Source organism: Nanorana parkeri, unplaced genomic scaffold (assembly GCF_000935625.1).
Source record: "Nanorana parkeri isolate BGI_ZX_2015 unplaced genomic scaffold, ASM93562v1 scaffold412, whole genome shotgun sequence".
Lineage (NCBI taxonomy): Eukaryota > Metazoa > Chordata > Amphibia > Anura > Dicroglossidae > Nanorana > Nanorana parkeri.
Genome location: NW_017306680.1, coordinates 315,191 through 333,575, shown reverse-complemented (window position 1 = coordinate 333,575; position 18,385 = coordinate 315,191). Strand labels below are relative to the sequence as shown.

General features: G+C 42.6%; 1 protein-coding gene across 2 annotated transcripts in view; it reads left to right on the top strand.

The window, feature by feature from the left end:
• Nucleotides 1–18,385, top strand: part of ACSBG2 (acyl-CoA synthetase bubblegum family member 2) — a 40,730-nt gene that overhangs the window by 13,178 nt on the left and 9,167 nt on the right. Inside the window, exons 1-11 of one of the 2 annotated variants that reach the window (XM_018559704.1) lie at nucleotides 4,394–4,610; nucleotides 6,949–7,075; nucleotides 8,905–8,990; nucleotides 9,857–10,107; nucleotides 10,190–10,278; nucleotides 12,473–12,593; nucleotides 12,941–13,021; nucleotides 13,477–13,626; nucleotides 13,723–13,899; nucleotides 14,001–14,182; nucleotides 16,582–16,815. In XM_018559704.1, the coding sequence (XP_018415206.1) occupies nucleotides 4,604–4,610; nucleotides 6,949–7,075; nucleotides 8,905–8,990; nucleotides 9,857–10,107; nucleotides 10,190–10,278; nucleotides 12,473–12,593; nucleotides 12,941–13,021; nucleotides 13,477–13,626; nucleotides 13,723–13,899; nucleotides 14,001–14,182; nucleotides 16,582–16,815 (1,505 nt within the window). In that variant the 5' untranslated portion in view covers nucleotides 4,394–4,603. Of the gene's footprint in view, nucleotides 1–4,393; nucleotides 4,611–6,948; nucleotides 7,076–8,904; nucleotides 8,991–9,856; nucleotides 10,108–10,189; nucleotides 10,279–12,472; nucleotides 12,594–12,940; nucleotides 13,022–13,476; nucleotides 13,627–13,722; nucleotides 13,900–14,000; nucleotides 14,183–16,581; nucleotides 16,816–18,385 lie in introns of those variants that run through there. The other variant, XM_018559705.1, reaches the window with a different exon arrangement.

The window sequence follows — 18,385 nt, the reverse complement described above, 5'->3', positions numbered from 1 at the left end:
CGTATTTCTATTGATTTTCGAGGGGGAAAACTCCCCCAGGAGAAAAACACAAGTGTGATAAGGCCCTAAGGCTGCCTTCATGGTGACTTGTGTTCAGGGATTCCTGCAGCAAGAACCTACAGATTCTTATGGCAGGAGTTCCAGGTATGCCTGTTCAAGTTAATGATAGTCTGACAGTAGCCGCATCTGTCCACGGCAGTCCACATGTATTTGTACGTGATCCGATTTACCTTTTTTGGTTTGGGTTAGATTATCTTTGGATGCATCTTTCCTGTTTTCAGAGAATATCTGAAAGGGCACACCAGGGATTCCTGCTGTAAAAATCCATAGGTTCTTACCACTGGAATTCCCCAATGCAACACAAATCCCTGTGTGAATGGGGTCCAAGGCTTCATGTACACCTATACAATAGGTTCATCATGAGATTCCTGTGGCACGATTGTGCGTCCCGGGATAATGGTCTATTCCTAACCACATGTATTTGGATTGCATGCGAGTGCCAGCAGACTGCCGCTGTCACCTGATTAACTTCAATAGGAGACAGCAGCCGCTCTTAAAGTATATTTGGAATTCCTGCTGCAGGAATCTCAAAATGGGCCTGCTATATAGGTATAAATGAGTCTAGGCCACATTCACACCTGTGTGTTTCAGGGACATGCGCCAAAAAAATGCACCCGTTCACGGGAACACGCACCAAATGTGCAATGCGGTACTAGTTAATGGGGGGCCCAAACGTGGCCAAGCAAAACTTGCGGCTTTCCTGCGTGTTCACACATGTTCGAGTGGGGAAAAGACGCAACACAAGTCACATCTTGCTTTATGCACTACTTTTCCGTGACGCATGTTCATGCAACACAAAGGTGTGACTGAGTCCTTCAGTTGAGACCCCATTCACACTGAGCGACATGCAAATCGCGCGACATTGAGCGACATGCAAATCGCGCGACATTGAGCGACGTGTCGCGCAATCTTCCTATTGGGCTGTATGCAATCAGGAGCAATATCGCTCAAAATCGCTCTAAAAAAGGGTCATGTAGAAGCGACAAGCTACCAGCGATGAGCTACAAGCGATATTGAGCGACGAGATGTGAACAGCTACATTGAAATGTATTGGTGAAGCTACATAGAGCGATATAGTGCGGAAATATGAGCGATATCGCTACAAAAATCGCGCGATAAATCGCTCAATGTGAACGGGGCCTAAGTGTGTATGCTTAGGCAGTTGGTGGGACAGCAACTGCCAGTCTTTGGATAATCTGCCAAAGTATCAGGCTCAAGCAAAGTAAAGCCGCTCCCCTCCCCATCTTGCAGCCTAAGACCTCGTTCACATTGAGCGATTTATCGCGCGGTAATTCCCGCGATATCGTGGCAAATTACCGCGCGATATCGCGCTCCAATGCAATCCAATGGGGCAAAGGGTCCTGCTGTCGCGGGTCGTGTGTCGCTACAGCAGGACCCTTTTTGGAGCGGATTTAGCAGCGATTCAAGCTTGCTCAATGCAAGCTTGAACGCGACATCGCGCTGCAAATCTCGCGATGTCGCGCAATATGCAAATTGCGTGACAACGCGCGATTTGCATATCGCGCAGTGGGAACGGGGCCTAAGACTCCATTCACACTGAGCGACATGGAAATCGCGCGACTTCGAGCGATATTGCGTGACATCTTCCTATTGGGCTATATGCAATCGGGAGCAATATCGCTCAAAATCACTCTAAAAAAGGGTCATGTAGGAGCGACAAGCTACCAGCGACGAGCTACAAGCGATATTGAGCGACATGATGTGAACAGCTACATTGAAATGTATTGGTGAAGCTACATAGAGCGATATAGTGCGGAAATATGAGCGATATCGCTGCAAAAATCGCGCGATAAATCGCTCAATGTGAACGGGGCCTTATATGGTAGACAGTTTCTGTCCTTAAGGCTCTGTTCACACCTAGGTGTATCGAATATATGCGTGTTTATCGCGCGTTTCGTGACGCACGTTTTACCGCCATTTGCCGCAAAGAAGCTCGTGTACCTTTTCAGGCGTAGGCCGTTTTGTAGCGTGTTCAGACGGGCTGAAATACGGCAAGGTGTGAACCATACTCATAGAAAACAATGGGATTTTCATGTTTGAGCGTTTTGTAGAGTGTTGAACGCGCTACAAAACGTACAGGTGTGAACCAGGCCTTAGTGGCATAGATTAAGGGCTAGTCCACACCAGCCACAGTGCTTTCCGGCCCAATTGCATCCCAGCTCTGGTGCGGTCAGAAAAAATGCTACCTGCACCATTAATTTTTTTCTGATCGGACCAGAACGCAGGCATTGATGTGCCATACGTTTGGTGTGAGCGATCGCAATGTGGCCCAGGGGTCTGTGGCTGCGGTACCATTGTCGGTCTGTGCACCCAAAACCCATCCCCTCCGCAGGTCCAGAGCTTCGCTGTGCCCGGTGCAAGCCCAGGACCAGCATGGTGGCTCTGTGACAGGGAATAAGAGGGAGATCGAAATATGATCTCCCTCTCCGCTGTCAGAATGCGGAACTGATGTATAATACATCACTTCTTCATTCTTGTGTCACTCTCTAGCTTCAGAAGCTGCTTCATCAGCTTCTTTGGGGGTCCCTAGGTGGCATTAGGGGTCTTGGAGACCCATGATGTCTCCATAAAGAGGACCTGTCACATCTCTTTGCTATCACATAGAGGGTTTCTTAGCCGTCTGTGTGATAACAATGACGTTAAGTGGGAAAAAAAAGTAGCAAAAGTCACACGAGAGAAAATTAAAACAAAAAAACCTCAAAGTCCCCACCCATACATGCGGCAGGTGCGCATACGTGTGAAAATGACGATTGCGCCCATTATGCCAAACATGTTGCATATTGCCGCGAACATCACAGTGAGAGCAATAATTCTAGGGTCATTATTAACTGATGAGCAGTAAAAGCTTTTAAAGCGTCTATGGTCAATTTTGGGTATAGTATTTTTTTTTTGCAATTTCGAGGGTGTGCGCAGTTTTAAGGCTTGACATGTTTATCTAGTTACTCAATGTGACCCAGTCTTTTTTATATTTTACCACAAAATTGGGTAACAATTGTTTCCTAACATCTTGCAAAAAAAAACTTTAAAAAAAATGTTCAGTAATTTTTTCTTATAATAAAATAAAAACCGCGGTGGGGATTAAATGCCACCAAAAGAAAGCTCACATCCGGCTGTTTGTTGTGAATGACACCACAGCCATGCCCTATGGCCGCACAGGAACGCAGGGGTACATCAGTGCCTGTGGTCCGGTCCATAAAAAAATAGTGCTTGCAGCATTTTATTCTGACCGGACCGCAGGCATTGATGCTGCATGCACTATTTTTTTCGGACCGGACCACAGGCATTGATGTGCCCTGTGTTCCTGTGTGGCTGATCGCATTGCGGCCAGAGGGCGTGGCTGCGGTGCCATTCACTTCAATGGCACCGTCCCTCTCTCCCCCCACAACAAACTGAGCTGGCCGCAATGCAATCCAATGCGTTCTGGCCACAATCGGGCCAGAACGCACTAAGGATGCTGTGAACGAGGCCTAATACCTCTCGTCCTTATAATTTTGGGTATTTATTTTCTTCTCACGTACATGACTATTTGGTACTTAACAGTCTTGTCTTAAATTTTAGATTGGTTTTGTGTGCTTTTTAACAAATTTTCACTAAAAAAAAAATTATTTTATACAAAGTTTCCTTTTCTCTGTGATGTCTCCCTCCCGCTTTAAAAAAAAAAAAATTATATATTTTATAAAGAACTATTCAGAATGTGAAAATGTGGAGCGGTCTTTGTCCTATGTGACTGTCTTATGCATTGAGCAAAATCATCTGTGGCTCTAGAATGAAATGTTGTATTGCTTCATGTAAAGTAGTGTTCATTGACCTTGTCTCTTGGCCCTGTGTGCTCTGTACAGTCTGACCTGTATTTGCCTTTTGCATGCAATCTAGGTAGCATGTTTTGTAATATTTGACCTGTCTGCTTGATGTTGCTGTAATTGTCTGGGTGATAACTGGGTTATAGTCCCTATAGGGCTGTGCTCTTCAATGAGAAACTATACTAATGGCTGACATCTGGTGCAATATACCATCATCTCCCATTGTATTTTTATTATGAATGGCTTCTTCCTTTTCCAGCTCACTGCTAATCTAGTTGTTTTGTTCTACCAAACATCCTACAGCATTGTTAATATTTTCTAATCCTTCCTCCCTGTAGCTGGTTTCTTGTGAAACACCTGTGCAATTTGTTGGCTTGCTGTCTATTTATTTTTGTCTGACCGACAGTAACCCTGCTAGAGCATCATATGTTGTTCTAATGGGAAGGGAAATGATCTTCACATCCTCCGGGAGGCTAGTGTAGTGATGCACCACCATGTGCAGAGAGTGGGGGCTGCTTGTCAGGCCACACCGAATAAGGAGTGGGGCTTGTGGGCTGACGGGCGGCATCCAATTACAGAAGAGTGAAACAGTGATGTCACTGCACTACTAGTCTTCCTGATGGGGGTTGGTTTAACGAACAGCTCGGCTAGTAAGAGACAGGGAGGAAGTGCTGGGACTAGTGCATGCTGCAAAAGGGAGAGGTGACTGTCCGACTGACAAGATGCTGTGTGAGTATGACCTGTCTATTCAGACTTGCATCTCCCCACCAGAGAACATGTACATGTTCGTTCACTGGAAACCTGGAGGATGGAATATGACATCTTATTTTGTTTCACCATTTCATAAAAGAACATCTTGGGTTAAAATGGGGTTGTGCAGTGTGCATTCTGCTCTCGGGCTGTGCCTAGAATAATTGTATTACATCTGGCATAGTCTATGGCACATGACTTCGTGTGTTTTTTTTTTTTTTTAAATCGGTCAATAAAAATGTTTGCATTTGGATACCATTTGATAAAGCACGCCTTTCTAGCATGATTTTTTTTTTTTGTATATGTAATTCTATGTTTACACGTTTTTTTATGAAGACGCATACCTGCAGAATTATACTGTAGCCAAGAAAACTGTTTCCATTAATACTGTGCCTTCCATATGGCAAGGTGTACTGTGTAAAGGCTTCTAGTGTTTGTATTTGTGAATGGAGTGTTGCTGGCGTGTAAGCATACAGAATAGTGACTTCTGTCCTACGCCCTCATTCCCCATACATGCAGTATGAATGGGGTTCTCATTTATTCCTATAAGAACTGCTACCTGCAAGGTTGTAGAAATGAATCAAGGATGCAGGATGTGTGGGAGTGTAGTGTCTTCCCTTCTCCACCCACATTATCTGAGTGCATTTCCTTGACGTGGACATGCTAGCATATTTGAACATGTGACTGGAAATGTGACAAGATCGTCTTTATCGTTGGAACTCTTTAAAAACAAAACCATTTGGCTTGTGAATTCTTTAGGAGGCATGCTGGTGTTTTATCTTGGTTTTTATGTAGGCTTCACTTATCAGAGTATGGTGACGTTTGTTTTGCCTTTTGGCACATTATTTTGTGAAGGTGCCCATAGATGTTGACAGTTTTTTGGCTTGATTGGGTATCCAGACAGTGGTGGTTGTTGGCTGTCAAGGTGAGATCTACTAAACAAATTAGGGAAAACCTGTTCATTAATATTTTTTCACCCTTTTTTTTTTTTTAATAGTTGACGCGTTGTGATATCTACATGGACCACTGTTTAGCTTGATCCCAAATGCTTCCATTTTGGCTTCTGCCAGCACATGTTTCTGAGGGCAATTTGGGGTGTGTCTGAGCATCTTGGTTTTTTTTTTTTAGATTCACGGATTGCTTGTCATGTCCAGTAGAAAGTCATTAGAAATGACCACGTAGTCAGATTTTGTTTCAGATATGATCTGTCAGATCAGCATGATCAAATATGTAGAGTCAGGGTATTTCGTCAGACTAAACAAATATCGGTAAATGTTGATTCAGATTGATACTGGGCTGGACGAATCCCAGGAGCCAGGTAACCAACTGGTGCTTAATATATTATCTGTTACTACTAAGGCCAGTAGTCCTACTGTTATTTGAAGTCACTTCTTCACTGACTGGGCTGTGTATTAAAACTCAAAAGTACATATTTGTTTCAGATTTGCAATGTGTTGGTGTTGAGGTGGAACTCTAGCAGAAATTTTTATCTTTTTGGAATGAGTGCTGGAGAGATGGACACTCAGATTTTTCTTGTGACCTCAGTGTGGATATTCCCCTTACAGCCTGTCCCAGAGACCTAATGAAAAACGAGTGGAAATCTTGTCTTCACTGGAACTAGTGTCTCTGTTGCAAGATTTTTCTCCTTTTTTTCCCTGTTCTGGTGAATGCTAAAAATTGTATTTTCCCACACTGTGTTCGAGTGATCATCAGAACTAAGGGTGCAAGTAGGTCTGCCCAGTGGGGGGAACAAATGACCATTAAAAACTGGTGTTTTTTTATGAAATAAAACTTAAATGAAAACCTATTTTAGATGTGCATTAGAATAAAGCCTCATACTACCCACTGCAATCTGTTCTCCCTTCATGTACCAGCTGTGTTCAGCGCAAGAAGTTAAGGAAATATTTCCAACTTATGAAGTTTGTGGCCACCCCTGGCTAACTGATGTTTGGAGAAGAATGATCAGTGTGATTCCCTACCCTTTTCTCTAACATACAGTGTCTGGCCACTTCTCGCCACACCACATTGTTACAGAAAGTTGTCCAAGAACATGACTGGAAACGGTCTTGGATCACAGTGTGCAGTTTGGCAGGCATGCTCAAAGGATGTCTGAAGAAGGGAGCTTATAGGCAGAAAATCCTGGCCACGAAGGACCCCTTCTTAAAGTCAACCATTCCCACTTTATCCATAGTTTAAGTGGAATGCCAGTAATCCCCCCCCTTTATTGCAACCAAGCAAATAAGTCTTGAGTGCAACACACGGCTTTGTTTTAAGACCCACCTGTCTTAAGTGAGGTTCTTCTTTTTATTTTTTATAGTGACATTGCAGTGTGAACCAGACATGGCTATGGTAACAAGTGCTGCTACAGAAATACCGAAGAATACATGTGACATGCCGGAGCAAGATGTGCGTTTGAAAGATGTACTTGTAACACCATCACAGAGGTAAGTCTTTTCTGGGGCATTTGTGGGGGCAGAGGCGGCAATGGTGGCCTACAAATTTTGTCTGTGTACAGCATGCATGTCAAATTCAAATGATAGTGTGCCAGCGTGTGGAATAAATCTTTTATAGGGCCACGTTATCTCTGAGGGCTACACCCTTCCTATAACAGTGTGGTAATTAACATAATTGCAATATACAAAAGTTTGCATAGGGAGCCACAACCTTTCCTGAGGTATTCGGCTACAAAATGATGTAAGGATGTGTAGCCTTTATTAAAGGAGAATTATGAGGCAATTGATTTTCACTGAGCCTCATAATCTGAGCCGACCTGTGACAATGAAACTGTCACAGGTCGGCTCAGTAGATCGATACCATCGCTCACTCACTTCTTGATTTTATCCCTGCAGAGAGCCGTGACTGTCACGGCTCCCTGCAGGGGTTCCCCACTCCCCTGTCCGATCCTCTGGCGCTGACTGGCGAAACGGACGAGGGAGATAGACAGGCAGAGCCAGCTGTCAATTCCAGAGCTGGGTGGATCCAGACAGCATTGTCGGGATCTGTCCCGGCTGCGGCGTCTCGGTATACCGCGAGCTACAGCTACTGAGCTTAGGGTGACGGGAGGATGCAAGTTTGTGTTCTCCCGTTACCCTTAGGAGAACTATGGGGAAAGCCCTGACCCCATAGTTCTCCTTTTTTTTTTTTTTCTCCTTTTTTTTTTTTTTAACTGGAGGACAATTGGGCCTTTCACCAATTGAAACCTTCATTATTTTCAAGTTATTCAAAATGTAATTTTTAAGGAAGTTGGGCTTCACCACAAGTAAATAGTGTGGAACTTTTATTTTTTTGAGTGCCATATTTACTTGTAATGCAGATCAGGTGCATCATTTAAAAAAAAAAGTGAGGATTTTAATCATTAAACCGTTTGGACCGTTAAGGAGTGGGCCACATGTGGTCCTTCAATGACTTTGACCTGACTACTCTACAGGTTTCCTCACACACATTGCTGATTTGCAAAAGGATGTGATGTCTGCCCAGTTATTGTCATGTCCACCAAATCAAAATGCAGACACCTTGTGATGAGGTCTACAAGTAGTAAAGAAATTGATTTTAAGACCACACATCTGAGGTAAACCTGGATCCTACTCCAGGCTGTGGAACATTTGACTTCAATTGGGCATTTTTTTTTAAGGAAAAACAAACTGTTGCCTGTCATTGTTGGCGCCGGAAAGGAGGAGGCGATATGGGGCCAGACAGGCACTGTCAGACAGCTTTCTGAGGGCCCCAGCAATTGCAGGAACTCAGGCAGCCAAACGTCTTTTTAAAAATGTAAAGGGCCGATATCTGCCTTCAGTATCAGCCTTTCTCATGAGTACCAGTGAAAATGACCCGATACCGATTTCTAGTATTTGTATCGGGACTCCCTATTCTCCTCTATCCAGTTACAGTAGTTTTGCAGCATCTCTCTATAACTATGCAGTCCATTCGGCACCAGAGTTTGACCATGCTGCCCAATGCACTAGCGTTTAAGAGCATTTCCAATTAAAGGCTTTACAAAACCAGGAAAAATACAGTGTTTCAGTACATTAAACCGAAGTGAGGTTTAACTTTAACTTCCTCAGCCCTGTTGCAGGTGTCCCTAGGTGATCGGGTCCTCCCTAGGCACCTTGAAACTCAATTGGCAGTTTACAGTCTACCAGTATTGATGGCAACTTTGGTGGGCATAGAAAGTTCAATTTTGGTTTATTTTTATGATGAAGATAAAATACTTGCCTTCAGGTTATGAAATATGCAGTGTGGTCTAATTTATGTTATTTTGTTTGGATTTGTTTAGCTGTGTAGAAGAAAAGAGTGAGGAGCCGTTGCGAAACAAACCTGAATCTAATGTTAATGATGCGAGTCCTGAAGCTGTATCTGTGGGTATGTACCTTGTTTTTGTTAAAGTAACACCTCTCTAGCTTATTTTTTAATTTGTAATACATAGCTAGGAGATACCCTCTGCATGTGAAACACTTGCAGTAATGGTATACATCACATATTTAGCACTTTGCAAATCCTAGAGACTTCGTTGGTGATTTTGTTTATGCTTTCCTGTGTAGAGGGCTTTTCTTGTGCGTGTGTTAGATGAAAAGAGGCACCTTGTCTCTTATAACGGAAACCTGTTCCTAGAGAAATATAGAGGAAAACTGATCTCACTGTGAAACCTTATCTAGCAGTTATGCTTGCCCTGGGTTCCTAAACCTGAACAAATATGCAGCTGAAGAGTTCTTTGCCATGGCTTTGTGGTGCATGTTAGTTCTCGATGTGTGACCCAAAAGGTATTGAAGTAATTTGATTGGCTTTACTGGCAAAATGAGCAACTGTGCCTGGCTTTCTCTTGCTAAAGGATGAACTCAGGATGTTAAGTGTGAATACACTTTAAAGCTGCTTTGGGAAAATGTTTAGGGTAGTTGCAAGTAGTGATGGTGGTCTGCATACTTGAATGTGCTGGAAATCATGCAAGTTGAGTTCTGAACTTTATAAGGTTACGCTGGGACGGATGTAAAAAAAAAAAGACTTTCCTGTGAAGTTGTTGACTTTTTTTTTTTTTGTAAGCAATTATCTGCACATACTGCTTGTGCTCCCTGATAGCAACACATTTGTAGGTGATCTGCTGTGCCAAATCGTTGCTGATCAGAGAAAGGGAAATTGTAATATTGTCCTTATTTGAGCGCACATATGCTTTGAAGGGAACAAGTGACTTGTCCATTCAGACTTTTTACCAGCTAAAATCAATTGCTTTCTAGATAAGTCAAACATGTCTACATTTGAATTGAAATACTGGACTACACAGAGAGATGGCTGTGTGAAGCTGCGAATGGAAGAGTCTGGTGTAGCCAGCCTTCCTCCAATCACCATTCACCAGATGTTTGAAGATACTGTTCGGAAATATGGCGATTATGTTGCTCTGGCATCCAAACAGGGAGACCAATGGAACAAATTAACTTACAAGCAGTACTATGAACAGTGCAGGATAGCAGCTAAAGGATTTCTTAAGGTATGCTACTTGGCTTCTCCTTTTTTTGTTTATTTACTTTGATATGCTCGGCTCTTACAATTTTTTTTTTTTAAATGTAAAGCTGGGCCTGGAGCGATACCATGGAGTTGGAATCCTGGGGTTTAACTCTGCAGAGTGGTTCATTGCTGACATAGGAGCTATACTTGCTGGGTAAGTTCAAGCTTTTCTCCCTATTCGGTTAAGCATTGCAATGGAAAAAAATGCCATTTACGATGTAGCTGTACAAGCTGCAACATTGATTGCAAGGGAAAACGACCAGGATTTGACAAGAAGCAAAGGGACTTAAACACTACAGTCTGGCAACGCCTTTCTTCCTTTCCTTCCTTCCACCTAGTCCTAATCTCGGACTAAAAGGGAGCTGAGAATAGAAGTAGTTTGGCAAATGACTGACAGGGCTGACAACACTTGGTCAACAAAAAAAGCTCTGTGGTGTCCGTACACAAAAGGGCTTAAGAGTAGATTTGCATTTCTGCCAAATTAAGTTTTTGTGTTTTTTTTTGTACTTGCAGGGTCTTTAACCCTTTCACTGACTCAAGTGAAAGCATAGACTATGGTTACTGATGTGACCAGAAGCTTAAAGCGAAAGGGAATTCAGGCATTGTAAAGCATACTGACTTGGCCAGCTGTAAGCCGTTCTGTCCCACTTTATGCCTTGCATTGGTGGCAGGGAAAGGGTTACAGGGATACAACTTGCAATGTATGCTAAAAAATTTACCTAAAGATGGCAGTGCAGTACTTAAAGGAGCGGGTCCCACAATGTTTGGCCAAACAGTGATTGCAGATTGCCTAACACCACACCCCTTGCTGTCCGCATATGAAGGCTTGGTGGTTGCTCCCCGATCCATGTGGTTTAGCTTGGATGTGTGTGTCTGTGCGCCAGTGTGTGCCACAAGCACACCTTTTGGTATCTGCATTTAATTGCCGTTTTAAAAGCTGTAATTATCCTGTTTACTTAGATATACATCCTTATCAAGGTAAGATATGTTAAAAGGTAATAGATTAAGGTTGAATACCTCAGATAACAGTTTAAAACTTAAGATGCGAGTTCATGATAACATTTCAGTGCAATCTTCTGCAAACTGTATATACAAAATTGCAAAAAACTACCATAGGTGACGCTTTAAAAGCTTTTACCACTCATCAGTTTAGTGTTTATCAGTGATTAATGGCCCTAGAATTATCACTCTCACTGCGACTTTCGCGGTGATATGTAACGTGTGGTGTTAAGGGGCGCATTCGCTGTTTTCGCAGTATGCGCCACAGACGCAGGTTTGCACGTGTGTATGTATGGGTGGGGACTTTATTGTATAGAGTTCTCTTTTGGGTAACAGGAGTAGATTTACTAATGTCCTCCTGCGACCCAAAGTCTGCTTCTAGCGGGCTGTGCCCCATTCCCCCACGTGAATTAATATACCTAATAAGAACTCAATATGCAGTAATATTCTGTGCATTTAGGAATACATCCAGATATTTTTTTTTTTTTAAACTGAGCTAGCTAGAACTAGCTCCTGGGGGAGTCTATTCCATATTTTCACAGCTCTAACTGTGAAGAATCCTTTCCGTATGCAAAGGTTAAACCTCTTTTCCTCCAGAGTGGCCCCTTGTCCTTTGCAGTGACCTTAAAGGTAATAATTTGGCACCAAGCTCACTATATGGACCATTTATGTATTTATACATGGTGATCATGTCCCCCCTTAATCGCCTCTTCTCCAGAGAGAACAAATTCAGGTCAGCTAATCTCTCCTCATACCTGAGCTCCCCCATGCCTCTATCAGTTTAGTTGCCCTTCGCTGCACTTTTTCTCTAGCTCCACAACATCATCCCTTTTGTGAACTGGTGCCCAAAACTGAACTGCATATCCCAGATGAGGTCTTACTAATGCTTATCTTGACTGAAGTCTTGGTTATCCAATAAATTGTTAATGTAGCAAATATAATTTTTCTTCCATACTTGCAGAGCTTTACCTCATGTCTGGTGGTTCTTCAGACACCATATAGGCATGATGCTTTGTCTGGTCTGTTATATAATCTTAGACCTGTTTTGAGTGGCAGATGCCACTCTTGGTAATAAAGTTATGCAGTTCTTCAATTGTTGGCCATCGCAGGCTTTGTCGGAGAATGCTGGCCCCATTTATATTTTAAAAAATAAAATATTTTTTTTTAGTCTTGTTGGCTATAGCGCACGGTTTATCTGACTGGTTGAAGGCTTGGTATAAATGGATATGTGTGAGTACACAACCGTGGCATCATATTTACTTTGCGAAAGCAATTCTGTTAATGGGGCTCAGATGGCGGTTTTGTTGCCACCTGCAGATTTTAATTCCTTTTTTTTATTTTCTTTTCAGAGGGTTTGCTGTGGGTATCTACACAACAAATTCTGCAGAGGCGTGTCATTATGTGGCAGAGAACTGTGAGGCCAACATTCTTGTGGTGGAAAATCGTAAACAGCTGCAGAAAATCCTCCAGGTAAATACCTACCGGGAAGTGTGCGGTATGTTTGGCTGCACTTTTTAACAGACCGTAGTATATTGGTCAGTTTTTGAATGAATGTTTATGTGCTTTACATTTAGATAACTCGGACAGCTTCCACAGCTGGTAAGAGTAATTCTGTCTGCGCTGACCTACACTATAGCATCGCTACTTGTCTCTGTAGGTTTAGCATTCCTCTTAGACCTGATCAACCTGTCTAACAATGTAACTAGACTAATGCTAAAACCAGGTAGTTCCAGCTGACAGTGAATTCTTGCTTTTTCTTCTTTCTCTAAAAAGTAACCACATAATCAAAGTTTCTGAGAATGTATTTTCTGTTTTAGGTTCAGGATCAGCTCCCCCACTTAAAGGCAATTGTGCAGTACAAGGATGAACTGAAAGAGAAGCGGCCCAACCTATACACGGTTTGTTTAGTATTACTGTCAGTATGTAGCAATATGTGGGATTTTGATTGTCTCTTTTGTAATCGAAAGGGAACCAGATTTTGCTTTTAGTATTACTGGAATTGTTTAGCGGTGTATGGGAGAAGCAGTGATTTTTGTAAAGAGGAAGGAGACTATTTTCAACTTTCTAGAAATAACTTGCTGGGCTTTTTCAGTCATATTTTATTACCCATCTTTTTAACCACCTTGCATACCAATTACCCACCACACTGGGTGTGTAAATTATCATTATAGAGTTGGGTGTTGTGTGGAGGGCTGCTGCACAGCATGCTGTTCCCTACGCACAACATCCAGCTGGAGAGAGAGGAGTCACTGTGCTATAATTGTCCCTTCCATGTGACTTTTATATATTTTACAGCCTTGTAAATGATGTATACATTACATATGTCAACTCAACTAACCTATGTTTTCTAAAGTGGGCAGAATTCATGCAGCTTGGCAAAGAAGTCCCAGATGCTCAACTGGACCAGATTATCTCCTCACAGAAGTCCAACCAATGCTGTACTTTGATCTACACATCTGGAACCACAGGGCAGCCAAAGGGGGTTATGCTGAGCCATGATAATGTGAGTGGATCTTCAAGAAAGATTTACAAAGCTAATGTGCACAAGCAAAAAAATGTTTACGTTTTTACTAACTGACTTAACACTACTTTATTTCAGATTACTTGGACGGCAGCAGCAGCTGGGAAGACTGTACGTCTCAGGGAGGCCACTGACCAACAAGAGATAGTTGTTAGCTATTTGCCACTTAGCCATGTTGCAGCACAGATGATTGACATCTGGCTAACTATAAAATATGGTGGAGCCACATATTTTGCACAACCAGATGCTTTAAAGGTGAATTTTCTGTGCCATTTTAGAAGTGTTCTATGCTATAGTGAATCTGTATCGAGAGTTGGGTCTAACACCTTCCTTCCTTTTTTTTTTTTTTATCCCAGGGGTCACTGGCAAACACTTTGAGAGAAGTCAGGCCAACAGCCTTTATGGGTGTTCCTCGGGTATGGGAAAAAATGCAAGAGAAAATGAAGGCTGTTGGGGCCAAGTCTTCAACAATCAAGCGGAAGGTAGCCTCTTGGGCAAAAGGTGTGGGCCTAGAAACCAACCTAAAGAGAATGAATGGGTAAGTTGTCAATTTACTTAATGACATCTGTATTTCCCTGTGTACTGCAAGCTGTTGAAGCTGACCTTGCAGTAAAATGCAATGTTCACGTCTACCTTTGCAAACCACGTACTTTCTGGGGTGTAAAGTGTACTGATCTAACAAAGCCTTCCTTACCCCAGTTTTCTGCATCACTGAGTTGGAAGTTGCCATCCTTCTGTGTAGATTCCTGCGTTATCCAAAACATGCTAAATCCTCACAGGAAGACCCATCGGTCCATTGAGAACGTGGTCTAGCAAAATTTTGGCTTCTCTTTATTCCCCAGGTTCCATCTGGAAGGAGTGTGAAGTCATCATTTTATTTATTTTTATTTTTTCCCCCCATGCATTTTACTTCAAGGTGTGTGTTGCAACATAGTCAATACTTTAAACTTGCAATAAACCTGTTATGACTTGAAACGCATAATTTCCCTGGTTGACTATCTCCTAGAGATGCTAGTTGCTTGGCTGTCTGATTTCAGTACTTTAAAGATCCTCAACAGGGGAAATGTAACCACTTAAAGACAAGGTGTTTACCCCCTTCCTGGCCAGGCCATCTTTTAGTATTCCGCACTTGACATTTATTCAGTCATGCAACACTACTGACATTTTTATATACTTTTTTGGGGGACAGATGGAGATTTTGTTTGGTTGTATTTAGTCCCCACCGGGGTTTTTGTTGTTTTAAGTGGGGGGTGGGAGGGGAGAGAGACCCGCATAGGGGGCTTCGACGCGCACCAACTAGCACCTCGTACCAGTGATTCGGAGGCTCTATAGCCGCCAGATCGCTTGTATGTAAACTGGCATCGTTTTTATTTAATTTTTTTCAATAGTTTCCCAGACAATTTCGCACTCTTGCACGCCATGCTGCCAAGAAGCTGGGAAACGGTTAAAGTCTGCAAGGTGAAGTCTGAATGCCGCAGAGTCAGTAACTTAGGCAGAAAACTAGCATTTTTAGAAGATCAGCAATGGAATATCTGCATTCCTATCATGATAGCCTTGGTATGGTAGTGGTGGGACCACTCCACCTGTTGACTGTAGAAATCACACTGTAAAATTGTACTTTGCCAAATTGTTTTGTGTGATGGGTAGATGGACATCTGTGCCTTTTTTTATATTTGGGGAATTTTTAGGATGCAATCCTGGGATAAGAACGCCCCCCCCCTTCCTTCCTTCCTTCCTTCCCAACAGAGCTTTGCTGCTGGTGTCTACTTCTATCTTGGCACCCTTTTAAAAATGAAAGGCTTTCACCAAATACTCTACTGCCTGACCTATGTGAAAAGTTCCCCCTATTGCCTGATTTTCTATCTTTTTTAGATTTTGTCTACCTCTCCCCAAAAATGTGGGCTCATCTGCTGTTTCCTTCAGCCTGGTTCACACCTAGGCGTTTGAGCAGTTCAAAAAGCACTTTAACTGCCCAACACAAGAAATCCATGATTTTCAATGGCCCTGGTTCACACCTGAGCAGAAAAACGCCTAGCAGGAAAACGCTAGATGCCTGAAAAGATACAGGAGTTTTTTTGGGCAGTTAAAAGTGCTTTTCCTCCCCATAGACTTCACTGGAAATGCCCAAAAACGTGCAACAGAAGCACGTTGCACATTTTCATAAATTTTTAAGCATTTATACGCGCCCTCTTCCATTGCCCACAATGGTTTATGAACTGCCAATCAAAACGTGCGTCATGTATGTGCATTAAACGCGCATACACGTGCACAATGCGCATAAACACATGCTGCTAACGCACAAAAACGGTGCCGCCTAGTTGTGAACCATGGCTTATGCATTTTTGATATTGTCGAGTTTCTAAAATACTGCTTATGAAGGGTTGAAAATGGCCTAGTTTTTATTTTTAGAAGAGGAATGTTTAAAGGAGAACTATGAGGCGAGTGCTTTTCACTCACCTCATTTTCTAGCCAACCTGTGACAATGAGACTGTCACAGGACGGCTCAGTAGATCGGGAGGTGAGCGAACGCATACCGGCATTCGCTCACCTCGATCCTGTCACGGCTCTCTGACAGGGGAGGGGGCTGGAGTCACCGCTCCGATCCGCCAGCGCTGACTGGCGGAACGGACGGGAGGGTGCGGGTACAGCTGGCTCTGCCTCTAGATAGGCAGAGCCAGCTGTCAGTCACGCAGCTGGGCGGATCCCGGCTTAATTGTCGGGATCCGCTTCAGCTGCGGCGTCTCAGTATACCGCGAGCTACAGCTCGTGGTATTCTGAGCCTAGGGTGACGGGAGGACGCTAGTTTGTCCTCCCGTTACCTTAAGGAGAACTATGGGGAAAAGCCTTAACCCCATAGTTCTCCTTTTTAATGTTTTTGGCAAAGTCTATTACTGAATTGTTACAGAACCTAATTGGTACACTATTTTGTCCCCTTAGTGCTTCCCCACAACCAATGAAGTATCATGTGGCCAAAAAAATGGTTTTTAAGAAAGTGCGCAAAGCTCTAGGACTAGATCGCTGTTCAAAATGTTACACAGGAGCGGCTCCCATAACTAAAGACACCTTGGAGTTCTTCCTCAGCCTCAATATTCCTGTATATGAATTATATGGGATGAGCGAGAGTTCGGGACCACACACAATCTCTTTGCCTGATGCCTTCAGAATCATGAGGTATGACTCAAAACATATGTATTCGCACACTCTGCTTTTCAAGCGGTGGCAACTTTAAAATGTCTATTGTGCATAATTGTCAGATGAGAAGTGTCTGTGTGGGTGTTTTGCACAAAAAAAAAAAATGTACCCTGTGAAGGACTGCACTGAGCAAACGCAGCTTTTTCACACTGGGAAGACTACGGAATTCCCAGACCTGTCAAAAGGCATGACATTCAGATCACGTCTCTAGTGGTGGTATTAGGAGACAATACTCTGCACCTTTCAATAGTGTTGTGGATGGACTGCAGGCATTCATCCAATCTCCCGGAACATGTAAAGGCCTTTCCTTCAGGTTCAGTTCAGAGACCAGATGTCTATTGAAAATCTAGAGGTTGGGTAGGTGAAATGTGGGCCAACCAATTTAACCTTTTTAGTCTATTCAAAAGAAATTTTCTTGTACATATGCAAGTAATATGTAGATGCATTGTGGATAGATCTGTTGTGTAGCTAACTAGAGACTATGAATAATCCATCTATGTGGTTTGAGCCCTTGAATTGAGTGTTTTATATGGGGCTGAAACTAACTTATTTTCATAATCTATTTTATTGGCCCATTTAAAAAAAAAAATTGGTTATCGGTTAATAAGAGAAAAAAGTTAAATACCATCTTTAAAGTAAAATACAAAAATGGAGTGTCGCAAAATAGTTTACTTCAGAATAAAACTGCATGCACAAATTATTTTTGTGTTCCCTTTCTTGCGATCACATGGTGAGGCACAAAAGCCCCTTATGTGATTGAGATGACAGGTTCTCTTTAGGGTGACATTAGGGATCTGAGACTCCTAGGGTCACCTTTCCACTTCCATGTGTGCTTAAATAACTCCTTAGCTTGAATCGCTTTAGCCAGGGAATGTAAACACAACAGGTGGTGGGTGTGTGCAATAGCCAGTTTGCTGTTGCAATTTGAAATGGCCAATAGCAGGTTGGCTATTGCACCCACCCACTGCCTGTTTGCAGAGGAGGGACCTAAAAGAAAAATTTCTCCTTCAGGTCCTCCTCTGCTGATTTTATGGCAGGCAGTGGGTGGGTGCAATAGCCAGCCTGCTATTGGCCATTTTAAATTGCAATAGACAACTGGCTGAGCATGGTGGTGGCACAGGATGGGCGGCTGAGCTGATCAACTAATTGTAACCAACTAATCTATTTTAATGACAATCGTTGACAGCGATTCTCTATCAATTAGTTGTTGCAGCCCTAGTTTCATTACTACAGCTTCCCATCAAAATGTTCACATTTTCAGTTAAGTCTACAGTAATTTTAATATATTGCTGGTCTAATTCTACTTGTCCAATAATGGGAAGAAGCACGTCCAGTTCAGTAGTGACCAAATGCAAATTACCACACTTTGATATTTTTGTTAGGAATGTCCATAGTTAAACCATATTTACCAAAAATTGCAATATTTTACTATGTACATGTAATTTAGATTACATTGTGTGTATGTGTGCTTCCTTTATTGCACTAAATCTGTTGGCTTGTTCATCCCACGTGCGTTGAGCTGCTTTTTTTTTTTTTTTTTTTTTTTTTC